Source organism: Callorhinchus milii, unplaced genomic scaffold, assembly GCF_018977255.1.
Source record: "Callorhinchus milii isolate IMCB2004 unplaced genomic scaffold, IMCB_Cmil_1.0 Scaffold2, whole genome shotgun sequence".
Lineage (NCBI taxonomy): Eukaryota > Metazoa > Chordata > Chondrichthyes > Chimaeriformes > Callorhinchidae > Callorhinchus > Callorhinchus milii.
Genome location: NW_024704743.1, coordinates 121,280,786 through 121,304,300, shown reverse-complemented (window position 1 = coordinate 121,304,300; position 23,515 = coordinate 121,280,786). Strand labels below are relative to the sequence as shown.

Genomic DNA, 23,515 nt, shown 5'->3' with positions numbered 1-23,515 from the left:
GAGTTAGTGTTAACACGAGGGGAGTTGGTGTTAACACGAGGGGAGTTGGTGTTAACACGAGGGGAGTTGGTGTTAACACGAGGGGAGTTGGTAATATGAGGGGAGTTGGTGTTAACATGTGGGGAGTTGGTGTTAACATGTGGGGAGTTAGTGTTAACATGTGGGGAGTTAGTGTTAACATGTGGGGAGTTAGTGTTAACATGAGGGGAGTTCGTGTTAACATGTGGGGAGTTAGTGTTAACATGAGGGGAGTTAGTGTTAACACGAGGGGAGTTGGTGTTAACATGTGGGGAGTTAGTGTTAACATGAGGGGAGTTAGTGTTAACATGAGGGGAGTTAGTGTTAACATGTGGGGAGTTAGTGTTAACATGAGGGGAGTTAGTGTTAACATGTGGGGAGTTAGTGTTAACATGAGGGGAGTTAGTGTTACCATTAGTAGTGAGTGACTGAGGACACCCGTTGTGCTCACAGCCACTCTACCGGTTTGTTAGATCACGGCAGATCTTTTGAAGCCTATTTCACAATCCCTCCCCCCTCACCCGCCCCACCCCACCCCGGCCCACCCCGGCCCACCCCGGCCCAGACACCCTCATTCCTGTCCCAGCTCGCGCTGCCTTGTAAACACACTCATCAGTTGCACACTTTCCGCGCCCTCCGTGCGTGAAGGAATCTTCACATGTGGGATCCTGTAGCGTACCGGTGAACGATTTCGCCTCGCGAGCGGGTTCCATTCCCAGGCGTGCGAAGCCTTTCCTTACTCCGCACGCCTCTGTTTGCTGAGCAAGAAGACGGACTGGTTTCCAAGGGGGTAATAACCCCTCAAAAAAAAAACACGCGGGTCACTCAATTCCGCGACGGTTCGTGCGACGCGGCCGTGCGCGAACGGCCGCCGCGGTTCACCCACAAAATAGACAGTCAATCCACTTGACGGTGTACCCCGTGAAGCGCTTTGAGACGTCTCGAAGACGCGATAAGGCGCTACGTCAAACGCGAGGATGGGTATTATATCTTTTGAGGGGGTGGGGAGGGGGGGGGGGGTGTCCCTAAGTGTAAGAGAGGCGTCTCTCCATCAGGGGGCAGAGCGGTCCCACAATGCGGGAGCCGTCCTTGGCTGATCTCCAAGGCTCACGGAGACTGAGCGCTCACAGCACAGCTTCTGAGCCTCACGCACTCAATCACTGCCGCTCTCAGTCACCTCCGGAACGAGAGTGGAGGTCACACCTAGCGGAGCGGGCTGACATGGGTTGTGGGAGGAGGGGCTCACCCCCCCCTCTCTCTCTCTCTCTCTCCATTTCTCTCTCTCTCTTTCCCCCTCTCTCTCACCCAACCGCCCACCCCTTCCCCTCTCCGTAACAAGCGGTCAGCAAGCCCCCAAGCCTACATTTCAGTCAGCCTGACGGCAGTGTGGACGGAGTAGAGCGAGCCTGACGCAGAGACAGTGGTGTTGGGCTCGGGAGGGATGTCTTCACACGTCATGAGTACCCGGGGGTCGGGCTGGCTCCTCAGGGACCTCGAGGAGCCGTGCCAGCCTCTCGAACCCTTCCTCTTCTTAGTCTTCTTCTTACTCATCATCTTCAGGCCGTGCCTCTAAACCTCCGTTCGCTCGAGTGGCTAGCAGTGTAGTGTCTCCGCCACCTGAGCCGGGCTGTGTTGCTCTCTCTCTCTCTCTCTCTCTCGTGTGCGTCTGTCTCTGTGTGTGTGTGTGTGTGTGTGTGTGCTCTCGCTCGCTCAGGGAGTGTCAGGAGCTCAGTCCCAGCAGTAATCTGATCCATTGCCTCCAGACACCAGTTTTATAAAGGGAAGCTTCTCCGAGGGGAGGGTTTGCGCCTCCCGAAGCTGACAGCTGGGATTCATCCCCTGCCAGGTAATCGCAACTCAGCCAGCAGCTCGGTGAGCAGCAGCACAAGCTCCATTCCACAATCCGCTCCAATGCCAACACCCCTCTCGTTGGTTCGCTCACTCACTCTCTCCTTCACCTCCCTCGCTCACCCAAGCTCTCCCTCCCCCGGCCACTCTCTCCCTTTCGACCACTCTCTCCCTCTTTCACCCACTCTCTCCCTCTTTCACCCGCTCTCTCCCTCCTTTGCCCACTCTCTCCCTTTCAGCCGCGCTCTCCCTCTCTCCCCCACTCTTTCCCTCTCTCACTCACGCTCTCCCTCTTTCACCCACTCTCTCTCCCTCACCCACTCTCTCTCCCTCACCCACACTCTCTCCCTCACCCACACTCTCTCCCTCACCCACGCTCTCTCCCTCACCCACACTCTCTCCCTCACCCACACTCTCTCCCTCACCCACACTCTCTCCCTCACCCACTCTCTCCGTCCCTCACACACTCCCTCTCTCTCTCCCTCCTTCACCCACTCTGTCTCCCTCAGCCACTCCCTTCCTCACCCGCACCCCCATCCACCCACCCACCCTAGGAGCTGAGGGAGCTGGGGCTGTGCTGTAGAACCATAGAACGTTACAGCACAAAAGGAGGCCATTCGGCCCATCGTGCCTGTGCCAGCTCTTTGAAAGAGCTCCCAACTAGTCCTACTCCCCCATTCTTTCCCCATAGCCTTGCCAATTGTTCCTTTTTAAGTACATATCCAATTCCCTTTTGAAAGCTGCTATCGAATCCATGTTCACCACCCTTTCAGACAGTGCATTCCTGTAACGTGAGGTTACAATGTCACCCTGACCAGTGGAGGAGGATTAGAGTGTTGGAGTTGGGACTGAGCTGCAGTATCATAGAATTGTAAAATATTACAGCACAGAAGGAGGCCATTCGAATCACTGTGCCTGTGCCGGCTCTTTGAAAGAGCTACCAACCTGTCCCACTCCCCCCGCTCTTGCCTCACAGACCTGCAGCATTTTTTTCTTTTCGAGTACATATCCAATTCCCTTTTGAAAGTTATTATTGAATCTGTTTGCATCATCCTTTCAGGCAGTGCATTCCTGCAATGTGAGTTTATAATGGTAATAATAATGCTTGCATCTGATATCAAACCTTATGACATCTTCCAAGACGTTTCAAAGCGCTTCACAGAATATACTCTATAGTGAATTGACTGTGAATTTTGTGGGCGAAACACAGCAGCCAATTGCACCCAACAGTGTCCCACAAACAGTCGTGGATTGAGTGACCAAATTATTATGATTATTTATTTTTGAAGGGATTATTGCTCCTGGAAATGCCATCCGCCAATCGACTAACAACCGGATTCCTACTTACTGCTGGGTAAACAGAGACGTGTGGAGTAAGGAAACTTGACGGAGGTTTTGCCCTGCCCGGGAATCGAACCCGGGTCCTCTCACTTGCAAGGCGAGCGCTCAGGACTCCATTTAGCAATGTCACACTGACCTGTGGCGGTGGATAACAGCGTTGAAGAGTTTGCCATCTCTCCAGCTGCTGCTAAAGTTGTCACACCGTAACCCGGGGTAACCCTCCACCATCCTCTGTGACCACAGTAGCAGCTTCTCCTTCGCTGTCATGTCCTCAGATTGGCCGCTTACCTGGATATCCGAAATCTGCACAGGCAAAGGCAAAGCACATAGTTCATCCACTGGCCAACAGAGTCCTGCACCAAGAGCCCAACTGCACCAGGAACCCAACAGTACCCCTGCACCAGGAGCCCAACTGCACCAGGAGCCCATCTGCACCAGGAGTCCATTTGCACCAGTAATAATAATAATAATCCTTGTATTTGATATAGCACCTTATTACGACCTTATTCACTTTATGGTATATTCTGAGACATTTGAGATGTCTCAAATATACACAGAATATGCCGTAAAGTGAGTGAATTGACAGTAAGTTTTGTGGGCGAAATTGGCAGCGAATACACTGCAGGACTCCTGCACCAGGAGCCCCAAAACAACAACAAACATCAACAACACAATTACATTTGTAAACTGCCTTTCATGTCGGGAGGACATTCCGAGGCACTGAAAAATCGGGGATCAGGACTCCAGTATGGGGTGGGGGGTAGGGTTGGGAGGAGGGAGGGCAGAGAAGTAGGAGGTCAGCTGAAGGCATGATCGAAAAGGAGGGTCTTGAATCGTGCCTTGAAGGAGGTAAGGCAAAAGGATTGGGTTTAGGGGGTCAGCAGGCCAGAGATGTAGGAGGGGGCAAGGCCGTGGACTGCCTTGAAAGTGAGGATGAGGATTTTGAATTCTATCCTCTGAGGGATGAGAAGCCAGTGGAGCCGGACGAGGGTGGGGGTGATGGGGTCACGGAGCCTGGTGCGGGAGAGGACACGAGCTGCAGAGTTGTGGATGATCTGCAGCTTGTGGAAGGAAGAGTTGGGGAGGTTGACAAGGAGGAAGTTTCTGTAGTCGAGCCTTGAGATGCTAAATGCACATATGAGGGGTTTGGCCTGAGGGGTTTGGCCAGTGGGAGAGTCAGGCAATGTTGCGGCGGTGGGGGAAGGCAGAGCGCGTCATGACATGGATATGGGGGAGAAAGGACAGTTGAGGGTCGAACAAGACGCCCAGGTTCCTGACTGGCTTGGTGAGGTGGGATGTGCATCTGTGGATGCTGACGCTGCCAGTGCCTGAGGTGCTGAGGCGCTCGCACGAGCCAATCGTTAGGGCCTCAGTCTTGCTGACATTCAGCTGTAAAAATTTGGCTCTCATCCAGACTTGATGTCTGACAGACAGTCTGTCAGGATGTCAGTTGTCCTGGAATCGAGGGTGGAGGCAGAGAGATAGAGTTGGGTGTCATCCACGTACAGGTGGAAGTTGACCCCATGTTTGCGGATGATGTCACCAAGGGGGAGCATCTAGAGGGTGAAGAGGAGGGGACCGAGGACAGAGCCCTGAGGGACACCGCACAAGATTGTGCGGGGGCTGGAAGAGAAACCGTTGGCGGAGTCAATTTGGAGACGGTGTGAGAGATAAGACCTGATCCATTCAAGGGCTAAACCTGGTGCAAGGGACAGAACCGTTGCACCAGGAGCCCAACAGAAGCTCAACTGCACCAGGAGCCCAACAGTACCCCTGCACCAGGAGCCCAACTGCACCAGGAGACCAAAAGGAACACCTGCACCAGGAGCCCAACTGTACCAGGAGCCCAACTGCACCAGTAGCCCAGTAATACCCCTACATAAGAAGCGACCACAGAAGTAGCTTCTCCTTCGCTGTCAGGTCCTCGGACTGACCGCTCACCTTGATTTCCGAAATCTGCACAAGCAAATGCAAAGCACACATTGAGCACTTGGTCTTGAGGGGGACATGGCAAGAGACAAGCAACCAGTGGTGTACACACTCAGTCTGTGTGTGTGTGTGTGTGTGTACACAATCAGTCTGTGTATGTGTGTGAACACGATCAGTCTGTGTGTGTGTGGACACAATCAATCTGTGTGAGGGTTAATATCAATAGGTAGGAGGGAAACAGCAGGGAATGGGATTAGAGTAGAAAGCTCCAGTGGGGGAGCGAGCACCAGCACAGACAACATGGGGAGAGAGCAGGGAATGGGATTAGAGTAGAGAGCTCCAGTGGGGGGAACGAGCACCAGGACAGATACAGTCACTCGTGATGGGTTTTCTGACGAGAGGGAGTGGCTGCCCTCAACCATTTTATTGTAGAACATTATCCAAAACGTTCTCTGTGCTCCAGCTTGCCTTCAGGGAGTGTTCTGACCACATCAAAGGCCGCTCAGATAAACACAAGATCACAAGAGGTTTGTGTAGAAAAAGCCTTTCAGCAGTCTGATCTGGTCTGCCCACCAGACCTACATCTGCCAGCGCCCAGCCCTGACCAGCCTCCTCTATGAGCCACACACAGGGTCCCTGAGTTGCACTCACACAGCGCTGGTAAGCGGGGTCTCCTTGGGAGCTGAACTGACTCCAAAGTGACGTGCCTAGCAACCGAAAGCCAGACTCGAAGCCAGCCCTCTGTGCCGGTCTCTAGTCCGGTTCCTGAGCCAGACGAGTCCGCAGTATTCCAGGGCACTGCTGATGACAGCACAGCTCGGCCTGGCTCAGCGGCAGGACCTGGAAGGGCAGACCAGCCACTGCGGGTAGTGAATCCTCCCACTCAGCTCCTGTTAACCCTTCAACCCAAAGTCCTAATGGATAAGCTGGTCCTAGCTGGACACGCAGCAGGAAAGCTTGCCAGACAGTGCTATGAATGGCAACCTACGCGGTTTTAACTGGTCAGATTCCAGCAGTTACCCGACACACACGCTGGGGTTCCCAAGCCTTGGCTCTTGCCAACCTGCGCCCGAAACTTTCTGGAATTCTCCAGGGAGGGAGGGAGAGAGAAGAGCGCATTCCATTCCAACAATCTGTCTCTGGGATTTCCATGTGTAGGCGGGAGACATGGAATTCTCAGTTTGGTTTGGATAGTCCTAAACACGGTGATGGGTTTCCGAGTGTGTCAGTCACCCGACTGACCAAAACACAAACCAACCTGGAAGTGAAGGATAATGGTCCAGATCAAGCCTAGGGTTAGCTTGGGGTTTCCATCTGCGATGTCGTCATTCCGAATATTCACCAATCTGACCTGTAACACATCGGAATAACAATCATCCCCCCGGAGTAACAATCACCCCCACCCCCCCCGGAGTAACAATCACATCCTTGGAGTAACAATTACAGCCCCAGAGTAACAAGAGTAACACGTGCTCAGTGCGGGGGTGAGATTGGCCTGGAGTTGGGTGTGACGGTGAGAGAGTGACCAGAGCTGAGCGAGGTGGAGTGAGAGAGATACTGACCTGACGGTGTTTGAGATATTCCAGGGCGATCCCAACATTCTGCAGTTTGTGGAATCGCATTCTTCCCTTCTCACGGGGCTGGGAATACAGAACATAGCCGTCAGACTGAGTCTGAATCTGAGTCACGTCACTCCCCCAACAACAACAAAAAACAGCACAACATTTACTACTTACTGTGATAGTGTACAGCAGGGAAACACAACGACTGTGAGAGAGAGAAAGCAAGAGAGAGAGACACACAGAGAGAGACAGAGAACGAGTGTGAGAGACACACAGAGAGAGACAGAGAACGAGAGTGAGAGACACACAGAGTCAGAGTGCATTGGAGAGAGAGAGAGAAACATAATGAGAGGTAGAGTATGAGATACAGAATGTGTGAGATACAGAGACTGTCAGAAGAGAGTGAGAGAGGGGAGAAGGTGTGAGAAGGTGAGAGACTAAGGTGTGTGAAACACATTGTAAAAAGGCGTGAGAACGAGTGTAATGAGTGTGTGAGGAGGTGTGAGAGTGTGTGTGAGAGTATGAGAGTGTGTGAGAAGGTGTAAGAGTGTGTGAGAGTGTCTGAGGAGGTGTGAGGAGGTGTGAAAGTGTATGAGAGTGTGAGAGAAGCTGTGAGAGTGTGAGGAGGTGTGAGAGTGTGTGGGAGTGTGCGAGGAGGTGTGAGAGTGTATGAGGAGGTGTGAGAAGATGTGAGGAGGTGTGAGAGTGTGTGAGGAGCTGTGAGAGTGTGTGAGTGTGAGAGAAGGTGTGAGATGAAAAAATACCAACATAAAGACATTGTGATGCACTTGGTGACATGGCTTTGCAGAAGGTGTTTAATGAGGTGCTGGAAGAGAGCCTGGTAAACAGTGAGCACTTGGCATTGAGGGAGACATGGCGACGTGCAGGTTAGCAACAAACAAGCAGTGGTGTACAGGTCCATCCGAGTGTGTGAACATGGTACGTCTGTGTGTGTGTGTGTATACGGTCACTCCGTGTGTGTGTGTATGTGTGTGTGTGTACGGTCACTCTGTATGTGTGTGTGGGGGGTGTATATGGTCAGTCTGTGTGGGGGGGTGTGTGTGTATACGGTCAGTCTGTGTGTACATAGCCAGTCTGTGTGTGTACTTTTGTCCCACCTCTGAAGTGTGACTGTGTACACACGAGAGGCTGAAGCTGGCATGGTTGAGTGGACATTCCCACTGATACAGAGAGAGACAGACACTCCCTGACACTGGGTGACTGAGGGAGGAACATGAGGGTGTGAACAGAGCACTGACAGTGGAATTACAGAGGAGGGTTTGACATGGCAATCTTATTTGATCACACACTTGACACAACAGGCTGTTTAACAGCATTCATCAGACTCTGGTCAAAATAAATAAAGGGGGCAATTAATATGAAAAGATAAGGGGTAAAGAGCAGGGAATAGGATTAGAGTAAAGGGCTCCAGTGGGGAAGCGAGCACCAGCACAGACACGATGGGCGAATGGCCTCCTTTCTATAAACCATGTATGCGTGAAATGGGTGGTGGTGGGTCAGACACTATGGGGTGCAGCACAGCACCAGTTTATGGATGGACGATGGCTGATCAGGAGACATTCCTCGAGGGTGAGTGATAGATCGCGAGGCACTCGAAGATGCTGAGTGACTGAGAGACACTCCCTGACACTGGGTGACTGAGAGATGCTGGCAGACATTGGGCAATTACAAAACACTCCCTAACCTGAGATGACTGCGAAAAGCTTTCTAATGCTGAAGTGCTTGCAAAGACGCTCCCTAATGCTGGGTGATTGCGAGAAGCTCCTAATGAGTGACTGCAAGACACTCCCTGATGCTGGCTGAATGGGCGATGCTCCCTGACAATGAGTGATTGCGAGACGCTCCCCGATGATGGGGATTTGGTCCCTAAGTTGTCGCCATGGTTTCATGCTCGCCACAGACCCACTCACCAGCCTCACGTTCTTCATTACGTCCCGTTCCCTCGGCTAAACAGCAAGTGTGGAGCAGGGCAGGGCCGAGAGAGAGGGAGAAGGAGAGGGAGACGGGGGCGAGGGCGGGTAAAAACGGGAGACAACGGCGTGAGGGAACGATGGAGAGGCGGGACGAGAGGAGTGGAGGGGATGTGGGAGAGGAAGGGAGGAGGAGGGACGAGGTAGAGGAAGGTTAGGGTACAGTTCAGCAAACAAGAAAAGGGACAGAATACAAAGCAGCGGAAATAAAGCAACATTTCACTCCCTCCCCCCCGTGACTGCAACCCCAACCCGCCCCCCACCCCCCCACCACCTCTCACCAACCCCAATCAGGTCATTCAGAGCTCCACACCAGGCTCCATGACCCCATCACCCCCATCCTCGCCTGACTCCAGTGGCTCCCCATCCCCCAGAGGATAGAGTTCAAAGTCCTCGCCATTAAAGCCCTCCATGGCCTTGCTCCTCCCTACCTCTGGGACCTGCTAACTCCATACCTACCTGTCCGCTCCCTCCACTCAGCGGGCTCTGGCCTGATCTACAACCCCTCCCCCACCCGGCTGTCCCCACCATCGGAGGGCCGGGCCTTCAGCCTCTCTGCTGCCACCCTTTGGAAATCTATTCCACAGTCCCTTCGCCTCGCCCCCTCCTTCAAGTCCCATCTCAAGACCCTCCTCTTCAACCGCACCTTCAGTCACCCTCCTCGCACAACCCCCCCCCCACCCCGGGGGGATAACCCCTCACAGGGTGACTGGCCCCCTACCATCTGACTATCCCTTCCTCCCCACCCCCATGTGACTGCCTGTAGGGCGTCAGGTCTGAGTGTGTGTGTGTGTGGGGGGGTAATCACGGCCGCAGATGGCTGACATAGAACCGTTGAAGGCCCAGCAAGATATTTAACCTTCACACCGAGATATCAGCTATCACACATCCAGGAGACATCTGACCCCATCTCTGTGACGTGTGTTACAGGACTGAAAGGCACTGGTTCTCACTCGCAAAGACTGGCAGTGAGTGCCACGTGTGGAAGGCTCTCTGCCAACGGCATTGCATGGGGAAAAACAGCTGTGGTTAGACACCGGTCCCCAGATCTCCAGGCTACTCACCAGTGAGTCCCCAGACAGGACCTCGAGCAGTGAAATCAGGTTATGTCCATCACGTAAATCTTCGTAGAGGTCATCCACGCTCTGCTGGGCCTGGGCGAGACAGAGTGTACACTTTATAATAATTATCATATAATAATCCTTGCATTTGATACAGCGCCTTATCATGTTGTTGAGTCGTAACAAAGTGCGTCACAGAATATACTGTAAAGTGAATTCACTGTGTATTTCGTGGGTGAAACACGGCAGCCAATTGCGCACAACAATGTCCCACAAACAGTTTTATGGATCGAGTGACCAAATTATATATTTTTGAAGGGATTATTACCCCCAGAAAAGTGATCCGCCAATCGACTAACAACCGGGTTCCAACTTACTGCTCGGGAAACAGAGGCTGGTGGAGTAAGAAACCATGCCCCGCCCAGGAATCAAACCCAGGTCCTCTCACTTGTGAGGTGAGCGCGCTAACCACTACGCTTTATACCCCTTTCTACACCCAACCTTCACACCCCCACTATTCGCCTCACATCCACCACACCTCTCAATTCCCCCACTTCACACCCACCCTCCGCCCCCACCCTCCACATTCACCCTTCACACCCAATCTCTGGAATCCTTGAGAGATGAGGGAGAGGGAGAAGAGGAGGTGGAAGCAGGAAGGGAATGAGGTGCTTCTGTATCGCTGGAATAATTTATTGAGGACCTCAGCTACAGGAGAACCAATGCCATTGAGAGCCATTACAGCTCAAGTCACATTCATCAGTGGTGGCGGCTTACACAGATGTAACCTGAGACATTTCCTGTTCTCTAATACCATCATTGGTGCTGGCCCTCTGTTCACATTGCGTAGTGAATGTGACTGCACCCGTACATAACCAGAGTGACATTTTGAATCATAAATAAAACATTCTATGGATTAGATTAACCATAAATGTCATCACAGTCATTTATTAAGCAATGAAAAAGAATGAGCCCATTGTAAGTGGGAGGAACAAGCAGCTCGGTGTCATGCAGAGCAAACACAGCCATGCTGTCGGGGATCAAGGCTACAGAGCTTCTGGGGGGTGGAGAACAGATTAAATGGATGCTGGAGCATGTGAAGTGAGAGGTGATAACAGCCAACATTGCGAGTTTAATCTGAATCGTAAATCCACCCAACTATAACCAACCCTAACCGTAACCCAACCCAAACTATAACCCAACCCTAACCATAACCCAACCATAACACAACCCTAACCATAACTCAACCCTAACCATAACCCAACCATAACACAACCCTAACCATAACTCAACCCTAATCATAACCCAACCCTAACCCAACTATAACTCATCCCTAACCATAACCCAACCCAAACCCAACTCTAACTCAACCCTAACCATAACCCAACCCTAACCATAGCCCAACCCTAACCATAGCCCAACCCTAGCCTAACCCTAACCATCACCCAACCATAACCCAATCCTAACCATAACCCAACCCTAACCATAACCCAACTATGCCCACCTCTAACCATAATCAAACCATACTGAACCATACCAACCTTAATTCTAACAAAACCCAACCCAACCCAAATATAACTAACCATAACCAAACCGAACCGTAACCAACTCTCACCATAACCAAACCCAATCCATAAAGAAATTAACCATAAACACAACCCCAGTCGTAACTCCAAACCACAACCCTAACTCAAGCTCCAGCCTTAACGACAAACCCCAGCCTTAACACCATACCCCACCCTTATCCCATTACCCCAACCTTAACCTGAACCCCACCTTTACCCGAACCCCTGTTCCTGCTGTGTAACGAGTGCCAGACAATCAATCCACAATGTGTTAGCCCCAGTTGTGCACCAACCTCTCAGAAAAAGAACCACAGAACAAGAGAGTCACATACCTCCGCTCTCCAGTGCTGAAAGAGAGGAGTGAGGGCAAAGAGAGAGAGAGAGAGAGGCAGAGTATGAGTGAGAGAGTGTGAAAGTCAGAGAGTCAGTGAAAGAGTGTGAGAATGAGAGTGTGAGAGGCAGAGTATGAGATTGATGGAGAGAGGGAGAGAGAAAGTGAGAGAGAGATTCAGTGAAAGAATCAGAGAAGGTGGACACAGGACACAGAATGAAAGAGAAAGTAAAAAAGACAGGAAGAAAGGGGGGAAAAGAAACAAAGGGTCACAATTAATCTTTTCCTGCATCGTTACAGTATCAGAGGGACAATAAAACACAGAGTGAAAAATACAGTAAGACACACAGTGACAAGAGGCAGTTACAATACAGTGACAGATAGTGTAACACACACAGTGACAGAGACAGTAACACACACACAGTGACAGAGACAGTAACACACACAGTGACAGTAACACACACATTGACAGAGGCAGTTACACACACAGTGACAGATAGTGTAACACACACAATGATAGAGGCTGAATGCGCCTTGAGTTTGATGTCAGGCTTGAGATGGGCAGAGATGTTCAGCACAGATTCTCCGTCTTACGAGGGTGGAATCTGAAAAGGTCTGAAAACCACTCACTATTATGGAGGAATTGTGTGATTCTGTCAGCAATACCGGAGTGACACACTGGCTCTCAGATACCCCCTGTGTGGCAGACTGTGTCAGGGGTTACCAGCTCGGGATAGTTAATAATAATCCTCGACTTTGATATAGCTCCTTATCATGACGTTCAGACGGCTCAAAGCACTTCACAGTGTATATTGTAAAGTGTGCATTTTGTGGGTGAAATGCGACAGACAATTGCACACAGGAGTGTCCCACAAACAGTCATGGATTGAGCGACCAAATTATTATTATTATTTATTTTTCGAAGGGATTATTACCCCAGGAAAAGCATTCCGCCCACCGGGTTTCCTACTTACTGCTGGGTAAACAGAGTGCGTGTGGAGTAAGGAAGCGAACGTTTCGCCCAGGAATCAAACCCAGGTCGTCTCTCTTGCAAAAGCGACCACGCTAACCACTGCGCAACTTTCTGATTCCCGAGAGGAATAAACATTGTGCTATTATTCTGAGCTGAGGGAGGGAGGGAGGGAGGGAGGTTGGGCGTTGGCCTTGTGACTCACTCTGCTTGTTTCAACGGTTGTTGGAAACACTGAAGTTGGAGACTGAGAAGGCAGAGAGCATTCCTGTGGCTTTGCAGCCAACGCCCAGCTTGCCTCCGCCTCCGCCTCCCATCCCAGTGCTGCCTGAGGCCACGGCCAGTCCGACGCGAGCCCACCTTGGCAGGCGGCTCGGCACACAGCTCGGCACACACCTCTCAGAACACACACCTCGGTGCACACTGGCAGCACATAACTTGCCACACCGGTGACGCTCACCCTGGCACACACTGGCGATGGCACACATTAACTTGGAATTCACTGAATCACAATGCAGAGCCAATGCAGGTTTGAGAACGCTGGATTCAGCAACAACAACAATATTGCATTTGTACAGCACCTTTCACATCAGGAGGACGTTGCAAGGCACAGGACAGTTATAGGTTTGCACCCGAGCTGGGGGTTGGGGTCAATAGGGGGTGGGAAAGTAGCTGAAAACAACCTCAAAGGGGAAGGTCTTGAGATGAGCCTTTTTTTTCTCTTTTTTATTATTAATATAAAACCATAATAACCCTTGCATTTGATATAGCGCCTTACCACACCATTGAAACTCAAAGCGCTTCACAGGACAGACTGTAAAGTGTAGTGACTGCCTATTTTGTGGGCAAAACATTATTATTTATAACAATATATTATTAATAACAATAATTATTTATTATTATGAGATTCTGAAGTAAATTGAGATATTTTATCATTTTATTCTTTATCGTGTAATGATATTGTTTTGTTCTGAGGTAAGTTGAGGTCATTTTATTCTTTATTATTTAATTATTATAATCTTATTCTGAGGTAGATTGCGATTGGCTGCGGTGGGTGAGTCAGTAACCGGAGGATATCAATTAAGGATCGTCACCAGAAGGCAAGGTTATCAGGACTGGGCGGAATCACAGAAACAGCTTTAAAAGATGATTCAAGACGAGGTTGAAACATTATGAATATAATAGGGTTTGGGGGGAAATGGGCAGTAAACGGTGAATGATTTCACCCAGCCCCACCCCAAGTTAACACACACAGCTCCGTGTTAACACTGAGCTCCCGCGCACACAATAACAGCGAGCGAGACGCACACTCGGCGAGATACACAGTTGAGCTTGCCACCCACTATCACAATTATGCACTATTACACACAATTACATACAGAGGCGTAGCTAGCGATGAAAATTTTGGATGGGCACCAACTTCCGGTGGCGAGGCAATGACCAAAGGTTTCCACTCTCTCTCGAGTCGAGTAGAGAGCCAGAACGGGAGGTATGAGAGCAATGGGTGGGGTAGGTGCTAAATGGGTGAGCATAACCTACCCAGGTCCGTCCTTGGCTAAGCCCATGATTACCCACCATTATGCACCACAATTACATACTATTACACAGCATTACACACTATTGCACTCTAGGCTGTTGCACCCCTATTGTGCACTATTTGCACACCGTTGCACTCGACCCACCTTCATCAGGTGCTTGTTGACCCATTTCGTGAACGTCTTCTTCTGCACTCGGTCTCGTTCGTCTGTGGAGGAAAATAAAATCCAGTCAGATCCTCCATCGAGGCCGTGGCCACCTTGCTAACGGCCAGGAGACAAAGGGGTCTGGAGTAAACCGGGTTCTGGAGTAATGGTTGATGTCCAGGATTAGTCGTCTTGTTGATGGTTGGTGGGTGAGGAGCTACAGTGCTAGAGGGAGCAAGATTCCATCAGGAACATTAATACTGATGATTATTTGGCTGAAACATGTGGAACACATGTGATAAATGGAAAAAGAGTCAATAGTAACTACTTACTATGACAACCGACCCTCCCCACCGATCATCCCCAATAACTGACCCCAGTGGCCATCCCCACCGACTGTCTACACTGACCGTCCACGCTAAACCCGCAGCCTGATACTCAGCCCAGCACAACCCGGAAACTTGTACACATCTTGCCCACCTCCCGTAGACAACAACAAATTACATGTCAGGAGGATGTGCCAAGGTGCTGGACAGTCCGGGATTTGAACCCGAGCTGGGGGTTGGGATCAGGAGGTGTGGAGGGCAGGGAGGGTGAGGGTAGGAGGGTGACCGAAGGTTTGGTAGAAGATGGTCTTGAAATGGGCCTTGAAGGAGGCATGGAAGAGGGTGAGGTGAAGGGAATGTGGGATAGAGTTCCAAAGGGTGGGGGACAGAAAGGCTGAAGGCTGATGGTGAGGCTGGGTAGGGCGGGGGAACATGGAGCAGGCCGGAACCCGTTGAGTGGAGGGAAACCCACTCCAATTTCAGCCTCCTCCTTGCAGTGAGCAGCGCGACTGAGTGCCAACATAGCTCAGCCTCTCTTAGAATTAAATATATTATCCCAAACCCGGGATCATCCCAGTGACTACGTGCTGCACCCCTCTCTCCATCTCCAATGACATCCTTCCTGTAATGGAGCATTCAAACCTGACTCATCATATTGGCATCCCCACAGCAGGCTGAGCCCTCTCCGCTGGTGCCCCATTTCCTGTCTAATCTGTCTGATCATATCACCCCACACCACATATGAGTGACTCACGTACAAACCGATAGCTGCCGGGCACGTGAAGACTCTCACATTAAAGCGAATCTTGCTCTATATCACAGTGCCCAGACCTTGTACTGGGTCCAAACTTCATAAATAACCCTGGCGTTGGATGTAACTCTTTATCACGTCGTGAGCTGCCTCAAAGCGCTTCGCAATTATCAGGGAGTATTGGCACATTTCTGGGCACCCAATGTGAGACCGTGGGCATCTGGGATGTGTGGATCTGCTGGGCTTAGTTAGTAGCGCTCTCACTTCTGAGTCTGAAGATATTAAGTTCAAGTCAGGGAGTTTGTGCTCGTAATCTAGCCTGACACTCCAGTGCAATCCGGGGGGATAGTCCGTGGAGAGAGAGAGAAATCGCGCAAGATGGCGGGGGAGTTGGGTGGGGTAGGAGGGACAGTCCAAGGGGATGTCCACGGCAGAACCCCAGTTCTGTATTCAAACCACACACATACAAGCTACCAGAGTCATAATATAATGTATATAATAACAATAATCCTTGCATTTGATACAGCGCCTTGTCACACCGTTGAGACGTCTCAAAGCGCTTCACAGAATATACTGTAAAGTGGAGTGACTGTGTATTTTGTGTGGCAAAATAATCAAATAATTCCGGACCGTAACACATACAAGGTAAAATGCCGAAACATGTCGAAGGTTGTGTCCATTTGCAAATGGCGACGTCCCACAAACAGCCACGAATTGAACGACTGATCTTATTGCCTTGCACGATTTCTCTTTTCCTCGATCAGCCGGGTATCCGATACACGTGTAAATCCATTACCGTGCTTAAAAGACTTTAACCACTTTAAGAGTTCCAGATATGGCAGGCACCTAGACACGGAAATTTCCACGTCTGGAACAGAATCCACTCTCCCCGGAGGGAGGCAGTCTGCTTATTTAATTCTGGAGAGTATTAGGCGCAGGTTGGTGAGAGCCAAGGCTTGGGGACCCCAGAGTGCAAGTTGGGATAATTGCTGGAGTCTAACCAGCTAAAACCACAGTTTCCTCGTGAAAGCAATTGTCTGGCAAGCTTCCTGCTGCTTGTCTGGCTAGGACCACCCTACCTGTTAAGGCCTGTGGCTTGCAGAGTTAACAGGAGCTGAGTGGGAGGATACCCTGACCCCGGTGACTGGTCTGCCCTTCCAAGTCCTGCTGATGAGCCAGGTTGGCTGTGCTGTCATCAGCAACGCCCTGGACTACAGCAGACCTGCCTGGCTCAGGAGCCAGATTACAGACCACAAGAGGGTGGGCTCGATTCTGACATTCCCTTTAGGAGGTTCTTTAACATCCACCTGAACAGGCACAGACTGGATCCTCAGGTGAACATCTCATCCTCTAACGATGCAGCCCTGCTCCAACCACTGTCAGTCTGGACTGTGCACCATGACACATCATCTTGTCAACTATCAGACTGGGGATTTAGTAACACCTGGAGTGAACATCCTGTTGCTACATCACTGCAGACGACATTGCTCTTTCCCCATTGTGTCTGCGCTGGTGCTCGCTTCCCCCACTGGAGCTCTCTACTATAACCCCATTTCCCTGCTCTTTTATAATCTTTCACCGCACGTTACATGTTTTTATAGTCTCAGATCCTGACAGGGTCGGCTGCCAAAACATTCCACGTTCCTGATAATTCTCTGCTTCAACAAGTTCCCTGTAACCTCCCTGTTAACTCTTACAGCGACACTCCTGAACCTCCTAATCCTCCACAGCCCAGTCAGGTACACGCCGTGGCCGTGGATCAAGTCTGATAACTAACAGCACGAAAGCTCATGATAAGCTGTTGTGCCCAGTAGACCCTTGTGCCCTCCGTTCCACCATTAGCGGCCGCACTTTCAGCCACGACACCCCGAAACTCTGAAATATTCTCCGGCAACCCCCTCCGCCTTGTCCCCTCCCTCCTCCTGAAGACCTTCCACTCCGATCGTGCCTACGGTAACCTCCCCACGGCTCAGCTTCATGCTCCGCCATTATCAAGCGCTCTGGGTCGCTACCCCGCCTGAGGGACGCCATATAAACGCATGTTGATGTTATTGGTGGCGGTGAGACAACCAAGGTATGCCCACGAGATGCCCGACTGTGCCCAGGAAACTATCGGACCGTGCTCACTAGAGCCCCTGGCCTGTGCCCAATAGATCCCCAGGGCTGTGCCCACTAGATGCCACGGGCTGTGCCCAGGAACACCCAAAGTTAACAGCCGAAGAGGAAGCAGTAAACGGAAATTTCCTGAATAGATTTACAGCATTAACAACGCCTCAACCGCAGCAATATAATTAACCCTTTCCCTCCACCCTTCTCCGCGACTTCCCAAACCCACACATTTAAATAAATACCTTTCCTGCCTTCTGTGGATTTTAACATGTCCAGATAGTGCCTGTCGTCGGAAGGCAGTCTCCTGCTCGCTCCATTTGGAGTGGCTTGTTGTTGCCTGGGCATTGCTCTGCCTGTCGGTCGGGCTGTCCTCTCTGAGTGCTGTCTGTCAGTCTGGAGCTCTCTGTGCGCTGTCTGCGAGGCTGAGCTGAGCTGACTGTGCTGACTGAGTGCCTCCTCTGTGCTCGCTTTGTCCGCTCACAGCCTGCCTCCTCTCGCTCAAGAGAGAGAGACTCACACAGACACGCCCAACGCCTGAAAGGTGTGGTGTGGAGCAACTGGGAAGGTGCGGCTCGCACCCAGCACAGCTCAGGAATGTCTCCACAGCTGACAGAGCGCGCGCGGACCGCACGGAGCGCGCGCGGACCGCACGGAGCGCGCGCGGACCGCACGGAGCGCGCGCGGACCGCACGGAGCGCGCGCGGACCGCACAGATTACATGTGTATAGCACCTTTCACATCGGGAGGACGTCCCAAGGCGCTGGACAGACTACAGCGTTTCAGACCCGAGCTGGGGTTGGGGGGTAAGGGAGGGGAGGGGGAAGTGGGGTGGCCAATGGCATGTTCGAAGAGGAGGGTCTTGAGGCGGGACTTGAAGGAGGCTAAGGAGGGGGTGAGGCGGAGTGACTGGGGGATGGAATTCCAGAGGTTGGGGGCAGAGTGGCTGAAGGCTCTCCCGCCAATGGTGGGGTGGGTGGGTCGGGGGACGTGGAGCAGGTCAGAGCCGACTGAGCGGAGGGAATGGGTGGGTTGGTAGGGGGTTAGCAGGTCGCAGAGGTAGGGTGGGGCAAGGCCAGGGAGGGCTTTGTAGGTGAGGACCAGGATCTTGAACTGGATCCTCTGAAGGATAGGGAGCCAATGGAGTCGGGTGAGAGTGGGAGAGATGTGGTCACGGAGTTTGGTGCGGGAGAGGACACGGGCTGCAGAGTTCTGGGTTATCTGCAGCCTGAGGAGGGAGGGGTTGGGAAGTGCCGACAAGCAGAGCGTTTGCACAGCCCACAGAGAGCGCACACAGCCCACACGTAGATCACACAGACCACACACAGTGCACAACAAACAACAACTTGCATTTGTATAGCACCCCTCACGCAGGGCAGGGTCCCAGAGCGCTTGAGCCAGCATGCGCAGAGCGTACACACACACACCGCAACAACAACAACAACTTGGATTTACACAGTGCCCTCCACGCCGGACAGCGTCTCAGAGCGTCTCAGAGCAGACAAAGGGCACAGTACACAGTTCGCAACGTTTCAATCACAGAGTCTAATGACCAGCACATATTTTAACACCTTTCACATCGGACACCAGCGCCTTGGGACGTCCTCCCGACGTGAAAGGGGTGTATATGGAGGGTGTGTGCGTGAAGGGTGTGTGTGGAGGGGGTGTAGAGGGTGTGTGTGTGTGTCTATGTAGGGGTCTGTCTGAGTGTGGCGGAGGGGCTGTGTGTGGAGAGGGTGCATATGGAGGGTGTGTGTGTGAAGGGTGTGTGTGGGTGTGCGTGGAGGGGGTGTAGAGGGTGTGTGTGTGGAGGGCTGGTGTGAGTGTGGAGGGGGTGTGTGTGTGGAGGTAGGCTGTGTGGAGAGTGTAGGTGTGTGTGTGGAGGGGGTGTGCGCAAGGGGTGTGTTTGGAGTGGGGGCGTGTGCAGGGGGTGTGTATGGAGGTGGTGTATGGGGTAGGTATGGAGTTGGGGTTGTGTGTGGGGTGTGTGTGTGTGTGTGTGTGGAGTGTGTGTTGGGGGGCGGCGGGGGGTTATGTGTGGGGGGGGTGGGGGGGGGGTACATTATTCTATATATAAACACCCTGAACCCCAACCCCATTTGGCTTCAACCTTTAATTTACTCCTGGAATCAGTTATTCTATTCATACGACACCCCACCTCCTCCCACTTTCTTTGAACTCTGGAATTAGATTGCGTCCTGTAAATCACTCCCAGGATTTGTTACTCTATATATAATTCCCCCAAAACATCCCCTTGGATTAGATTCCAGTCCGTCAATCACTTCTGAGGGGAGAGATTTTGTAGTGTGAGCGATGTGAACTCTCTCTCTCTCTCAATCTCTTCGTCTCGTTTCCCCCCCCACCCCCGCCCCACGCTTTGAAATCCCACCTAAAGGGGGTGGGTGGGTGGGGGTGGAGGGTGTGTGTGTGTGTTTGTGTGGATGCGGGGGGGTGGAGAGGGGGTAGTGTGGGTTTGAGCAGTGTGAGTGGGAGCGGTGGGAGCGGAGTGAGGGCAATGTGGTGTCAGTGTCATGGACAGTGTGTGTTACCCGTTTGTCCCGACAGACAGACAACAACAACACGTTACACTTGTGTGGCACCCTTCACGTCAGAAAGACATCCCAGTCCCCCAGATGGACCCTCCCTGAGAACAGATCGACCTGTTCAAGTGGCAGCTAACTCCATCATAATCGTTGCCTCCAGCTCAATCCATATCAACACAGAGCAAATATACACACCAACACACACACCAAAACATGCAACAGTACGTGCACCAGCACACACGCCAACGCACCTGCCGACACACACACCAGCACACACACCAGCACACACACCAGCACACACATGCAACAGTACGTGCACCAGCACACACACCAACACACGTACCAACACACGTGCCAACATACACACCAGCACACATACCAACACACATACCGACACATGCAACAGTACAGGCACCAATACACACACCAACACACACACCAACACATGCAACAGTACATGCACCAATACACACAACACACACACCAGCACACACACCAACGCCAACGCGCACACCAATGCACACACACCAACACATACAACAGAACATGCACCAACATACACATCAGCTCTGTCCCCTGGACAAAAAAAGACCAAGGTCCATCCAGTTCGCTTTCGGTTATCCTGACAGCACATGTCACCTCCCAAACTGTAGACTGTATCCCGGGATAATGTTAACACAAATCTATGTAATCTGCTTTTGAAAGAATCAGCACTTTCTGCTTCCACCGTCTCCCTCACCCACACACTGGGCCCTCTCTGTACCCACACACTGGGCCCTCTCTGTACCCACACACTGGGCCCTCTCTGTACCCACACACTGGGCCCTCTCTGTACCCACACACTGGGCCCTCTCTGTACCCACACACTGGGCCCTCTCTGTACCCACACACTGGGCCCTCTCTGTACCCACACACTGGGCCCTCTCTGTACCCACACACTGGGCCCTCTCTGTACCCACACACTGGGCCCTCTCTGTACCCACACACTGGGCCCTCTCTGTACCCACACACTGGGCCCTCTCTGTACCCACACACTGGGCCCTCTCTTTACCCACACACTGGGCCCTCTCTGTACCCACACACTGGGCCCTCTCTGTACCCACACACTGGGCCCTCTCGGTACCCACACACTGGGCCCTCTCGGTACCCACACACTGGGCCCTCTCTGTACCCACACACTGGGCCCTCTCTGTACCCACACACTGGGCCCTCTCTGTACCCACACACTGGGCCCTCTCTGTACCCACACACTGGGCCCTCTCTGTACCCACACACTGGGCCCTCTCTGTACCCACACACTGGGCCCTCTCTGTACCCACACACTGGGCCCTCTCTGTACCCACACACTGTGCCCTCTCTATACCCACGCACTGTGCCCTCTCTGTATCCACACACACCCTCCACTCTGTGCCAGCATCTTTACAGGTACTTAGGAAATGTTAAGACGAAAAAAGACCAAGGTCCATCCAGTTGGCTTTCCACCATCCATCCTGGCAATCGCATGCGGGTGTCATGTCCTGAACCACTCGCTCACATACTGTGTCCCCAAATATTATTTCCTAAAAGAAACCGGTCAAATTTGCATTTCATTATCCTTGCATTTGATACAGCGCCTTATCACGTCATTGAGACATCTCAAAGCACTTCACGGGACACACTGTAAATTCGATTGACTGTGTACTTTGTGGACAAAACGCAGCAGCTCACTGCGCACCGAGACGGCCCACGAACAGCCGTGGAGCGAGTGACCAATTTTATTTGGGGGATTGTTGGCCAGGACACGGGAGAGAGAAATTCCCTTCTCTTTTCGAGTAGTGCCATGGGATCTTTAACGTCCACCTGAACAGCCAGACGGGACTGGGTTTTTTACGTCTTATCCGAAGGACGGCACCTCCGACAACGCAGAGCATACTCGCAAGGCACTGGAGTGTCAGCTTAGACCATGTGAGTTCAAGTCCCGACCTGGGGCTTGAACCCACAACCTTCTGACTCTGAAGCGAGAGGCTGACACACATTTGAAAGAATTTACACTTTCTGCTTCCACCATCTCTCTAGGGAGCGTGTTCCATAGATATCTATGGAACAGGCTCCCTAGAGATACGGACCCATACAGTGCCAGCTTGGTGCCATCTCTACACGCAACAACAACAACAGCTTGCAGTTATATAGTGCCCTCCACACAGGGTAGTGTCTCAGAGCGCGTAACAGTGGCGCCACCTGACTCCGAGCTGGGGGGGGGGGGAGGTGGCCTTCAGGCAGGACTTGAGTGCATTGGAGTAATCCAAGCGACAAACACATGCACAAGGTTTTCGGCTGCTTTTGGGAGAAGGTACGGTCGGAGGTGGAAGAAGATGTTCCTGGTCAGGGACCAGATGTGGGGGAGGAAGGACAGTTGGGGGTCGAACCAGATGCCTAGGTTGTGCACTGGTTCGGTGAGTCTGAGGGAGAGCTCAGGGAGGTTGAGGAGTTTAGATCCACAGGAGTGAAGACATTGATGGGAGCCAAGGAGTATGGCTTCCATCTTGTCCTCATTCAGCTGCAGGAAGTTTGCAATCATCCAGGCCCTGATGTCTGCCAGACAATCTGATAGAACATCGGTGGACCTGGAGTTGGTACTGGAGGAGGGAAAGTAGGTTTGTGTGTCATCCACATACATGTGGAGGTTTACCCCGTATCTGCGGATGACATCACCTCGTGGGAGCATACAGATAAGGAAAAGAAGAGGGCCAAGGAAGGAGCCCTGGGGTACCCTGCAGGTGACCGGGCGGGGGGGGTGGGAGGAGAAATCATTTGCTGAGATGAAATGGAGGCGGTTGGTTAAATAGGACTCGAACCGTGCGAGTGCCACTAAGGTGGATGAAGGAGGAGAGGCGGTGAAGGAGAACGGCATGGTCGACTGTGGCAAATGTGTGAGAGAGATCCACATGTTGCCAGCTCTGTACCCTTTCTATACCCACCCACACAGCACATCTGCCCCTGGAGGTAAGCGTTGACCTCTTCTTCTCGGCTGTAGGTGAGCCAGGCTGAGGTACTGACGTGCTGCTCTGTGTAAAGGTGTTGCCACATTGTGACCAGATTCCCTGGGTACTGGCTTCCTCGCTCCTGAGATGAGAGTAGTGTCCACGGCCAGGCTGGGAGCAACTGATTGATCCCAGCTTCCGTGTTCCTGCTCTCTCCCTCTCTCCCTCTGCCTCATGGGGTGTTCTCCTGGCTAGTCTTTGGACTCTCCGCCCCGCAGTCTCAGAGCGTCTCGTGTTACAAGCCATCATTTCTATATCAGACACTGCTACCACGGCACACAGCCAGAGCCAAGTTCACAAACCACTCCCTCTGCTCATAAATAAAACCTAATGTACATCAATAAAAACCGCAGCTCCTCGAGGTCTGCCAGGAAAATGTACCCCGGCGGGGCCCCCCCATCAGCAGCAGCGGCAACTAGAACTGGGCTGGAACCGACAAATAAAAAGGGCAACAGCATGTTTCCAACCAGA

General features: G+C 52.1%; 1 protein-coding gene across 4 annotated transcripts in view; it reads right to left on the bottom strand.

The window, feature by feature from the left end:
- The window catches only part of LOC103179737 (plectin), a 61,469-nt gene extending 38,364 nt beyond the window's left edge, over positions 1-23,105 (bottom strand). The window contains exons 1-8 of one of the 4 annotated variants that reach the window (XM_042346816.1): positions 22,982-23,105; positions 14,299-14,360; positions 11,648-11,662; positions 9,754-9,843; positions 8,630-8,665; positions 6,699-6,776; positions 6,395-6,487; positions 3,344-3,510 (exon numbers count right to left, since the gene is read on the bottom strand). In XM_042346816.1, coding sequence (XP_042202750.1) covers positions 3,344-3,510; positions 6,395-6,487; positions 6,699-6,776; positions 8,630-8,665; positions 9,754-9,843; positions 11,648-11,662; positions 14,299-14,360; positions 22,982-23,090 — 650 coding nt within the window. In that variant the 5' untranslated portion in view covers positions 23,091-23,105. Of the gene's footprint in view, positions 1-1,381; positions 1,994-3,343; positions 3,511-6,394; positions 6,488-6,698; positions 6,777-8,629; positions 8,666-9,753; positions 9,844-11,647; positions 11,663-14,298; positions 14,361-17,726; positions 17,859-22,981 lie in introns of those variants that run through there. The other 3 variants (XM_042346817.1, XM_042346818.1, XM_042346819.1) reach the window with 3 other exon arrangements.
- Between the last annotated feature and the right edge of the window lie 410 nt (positions 23,106-23,515).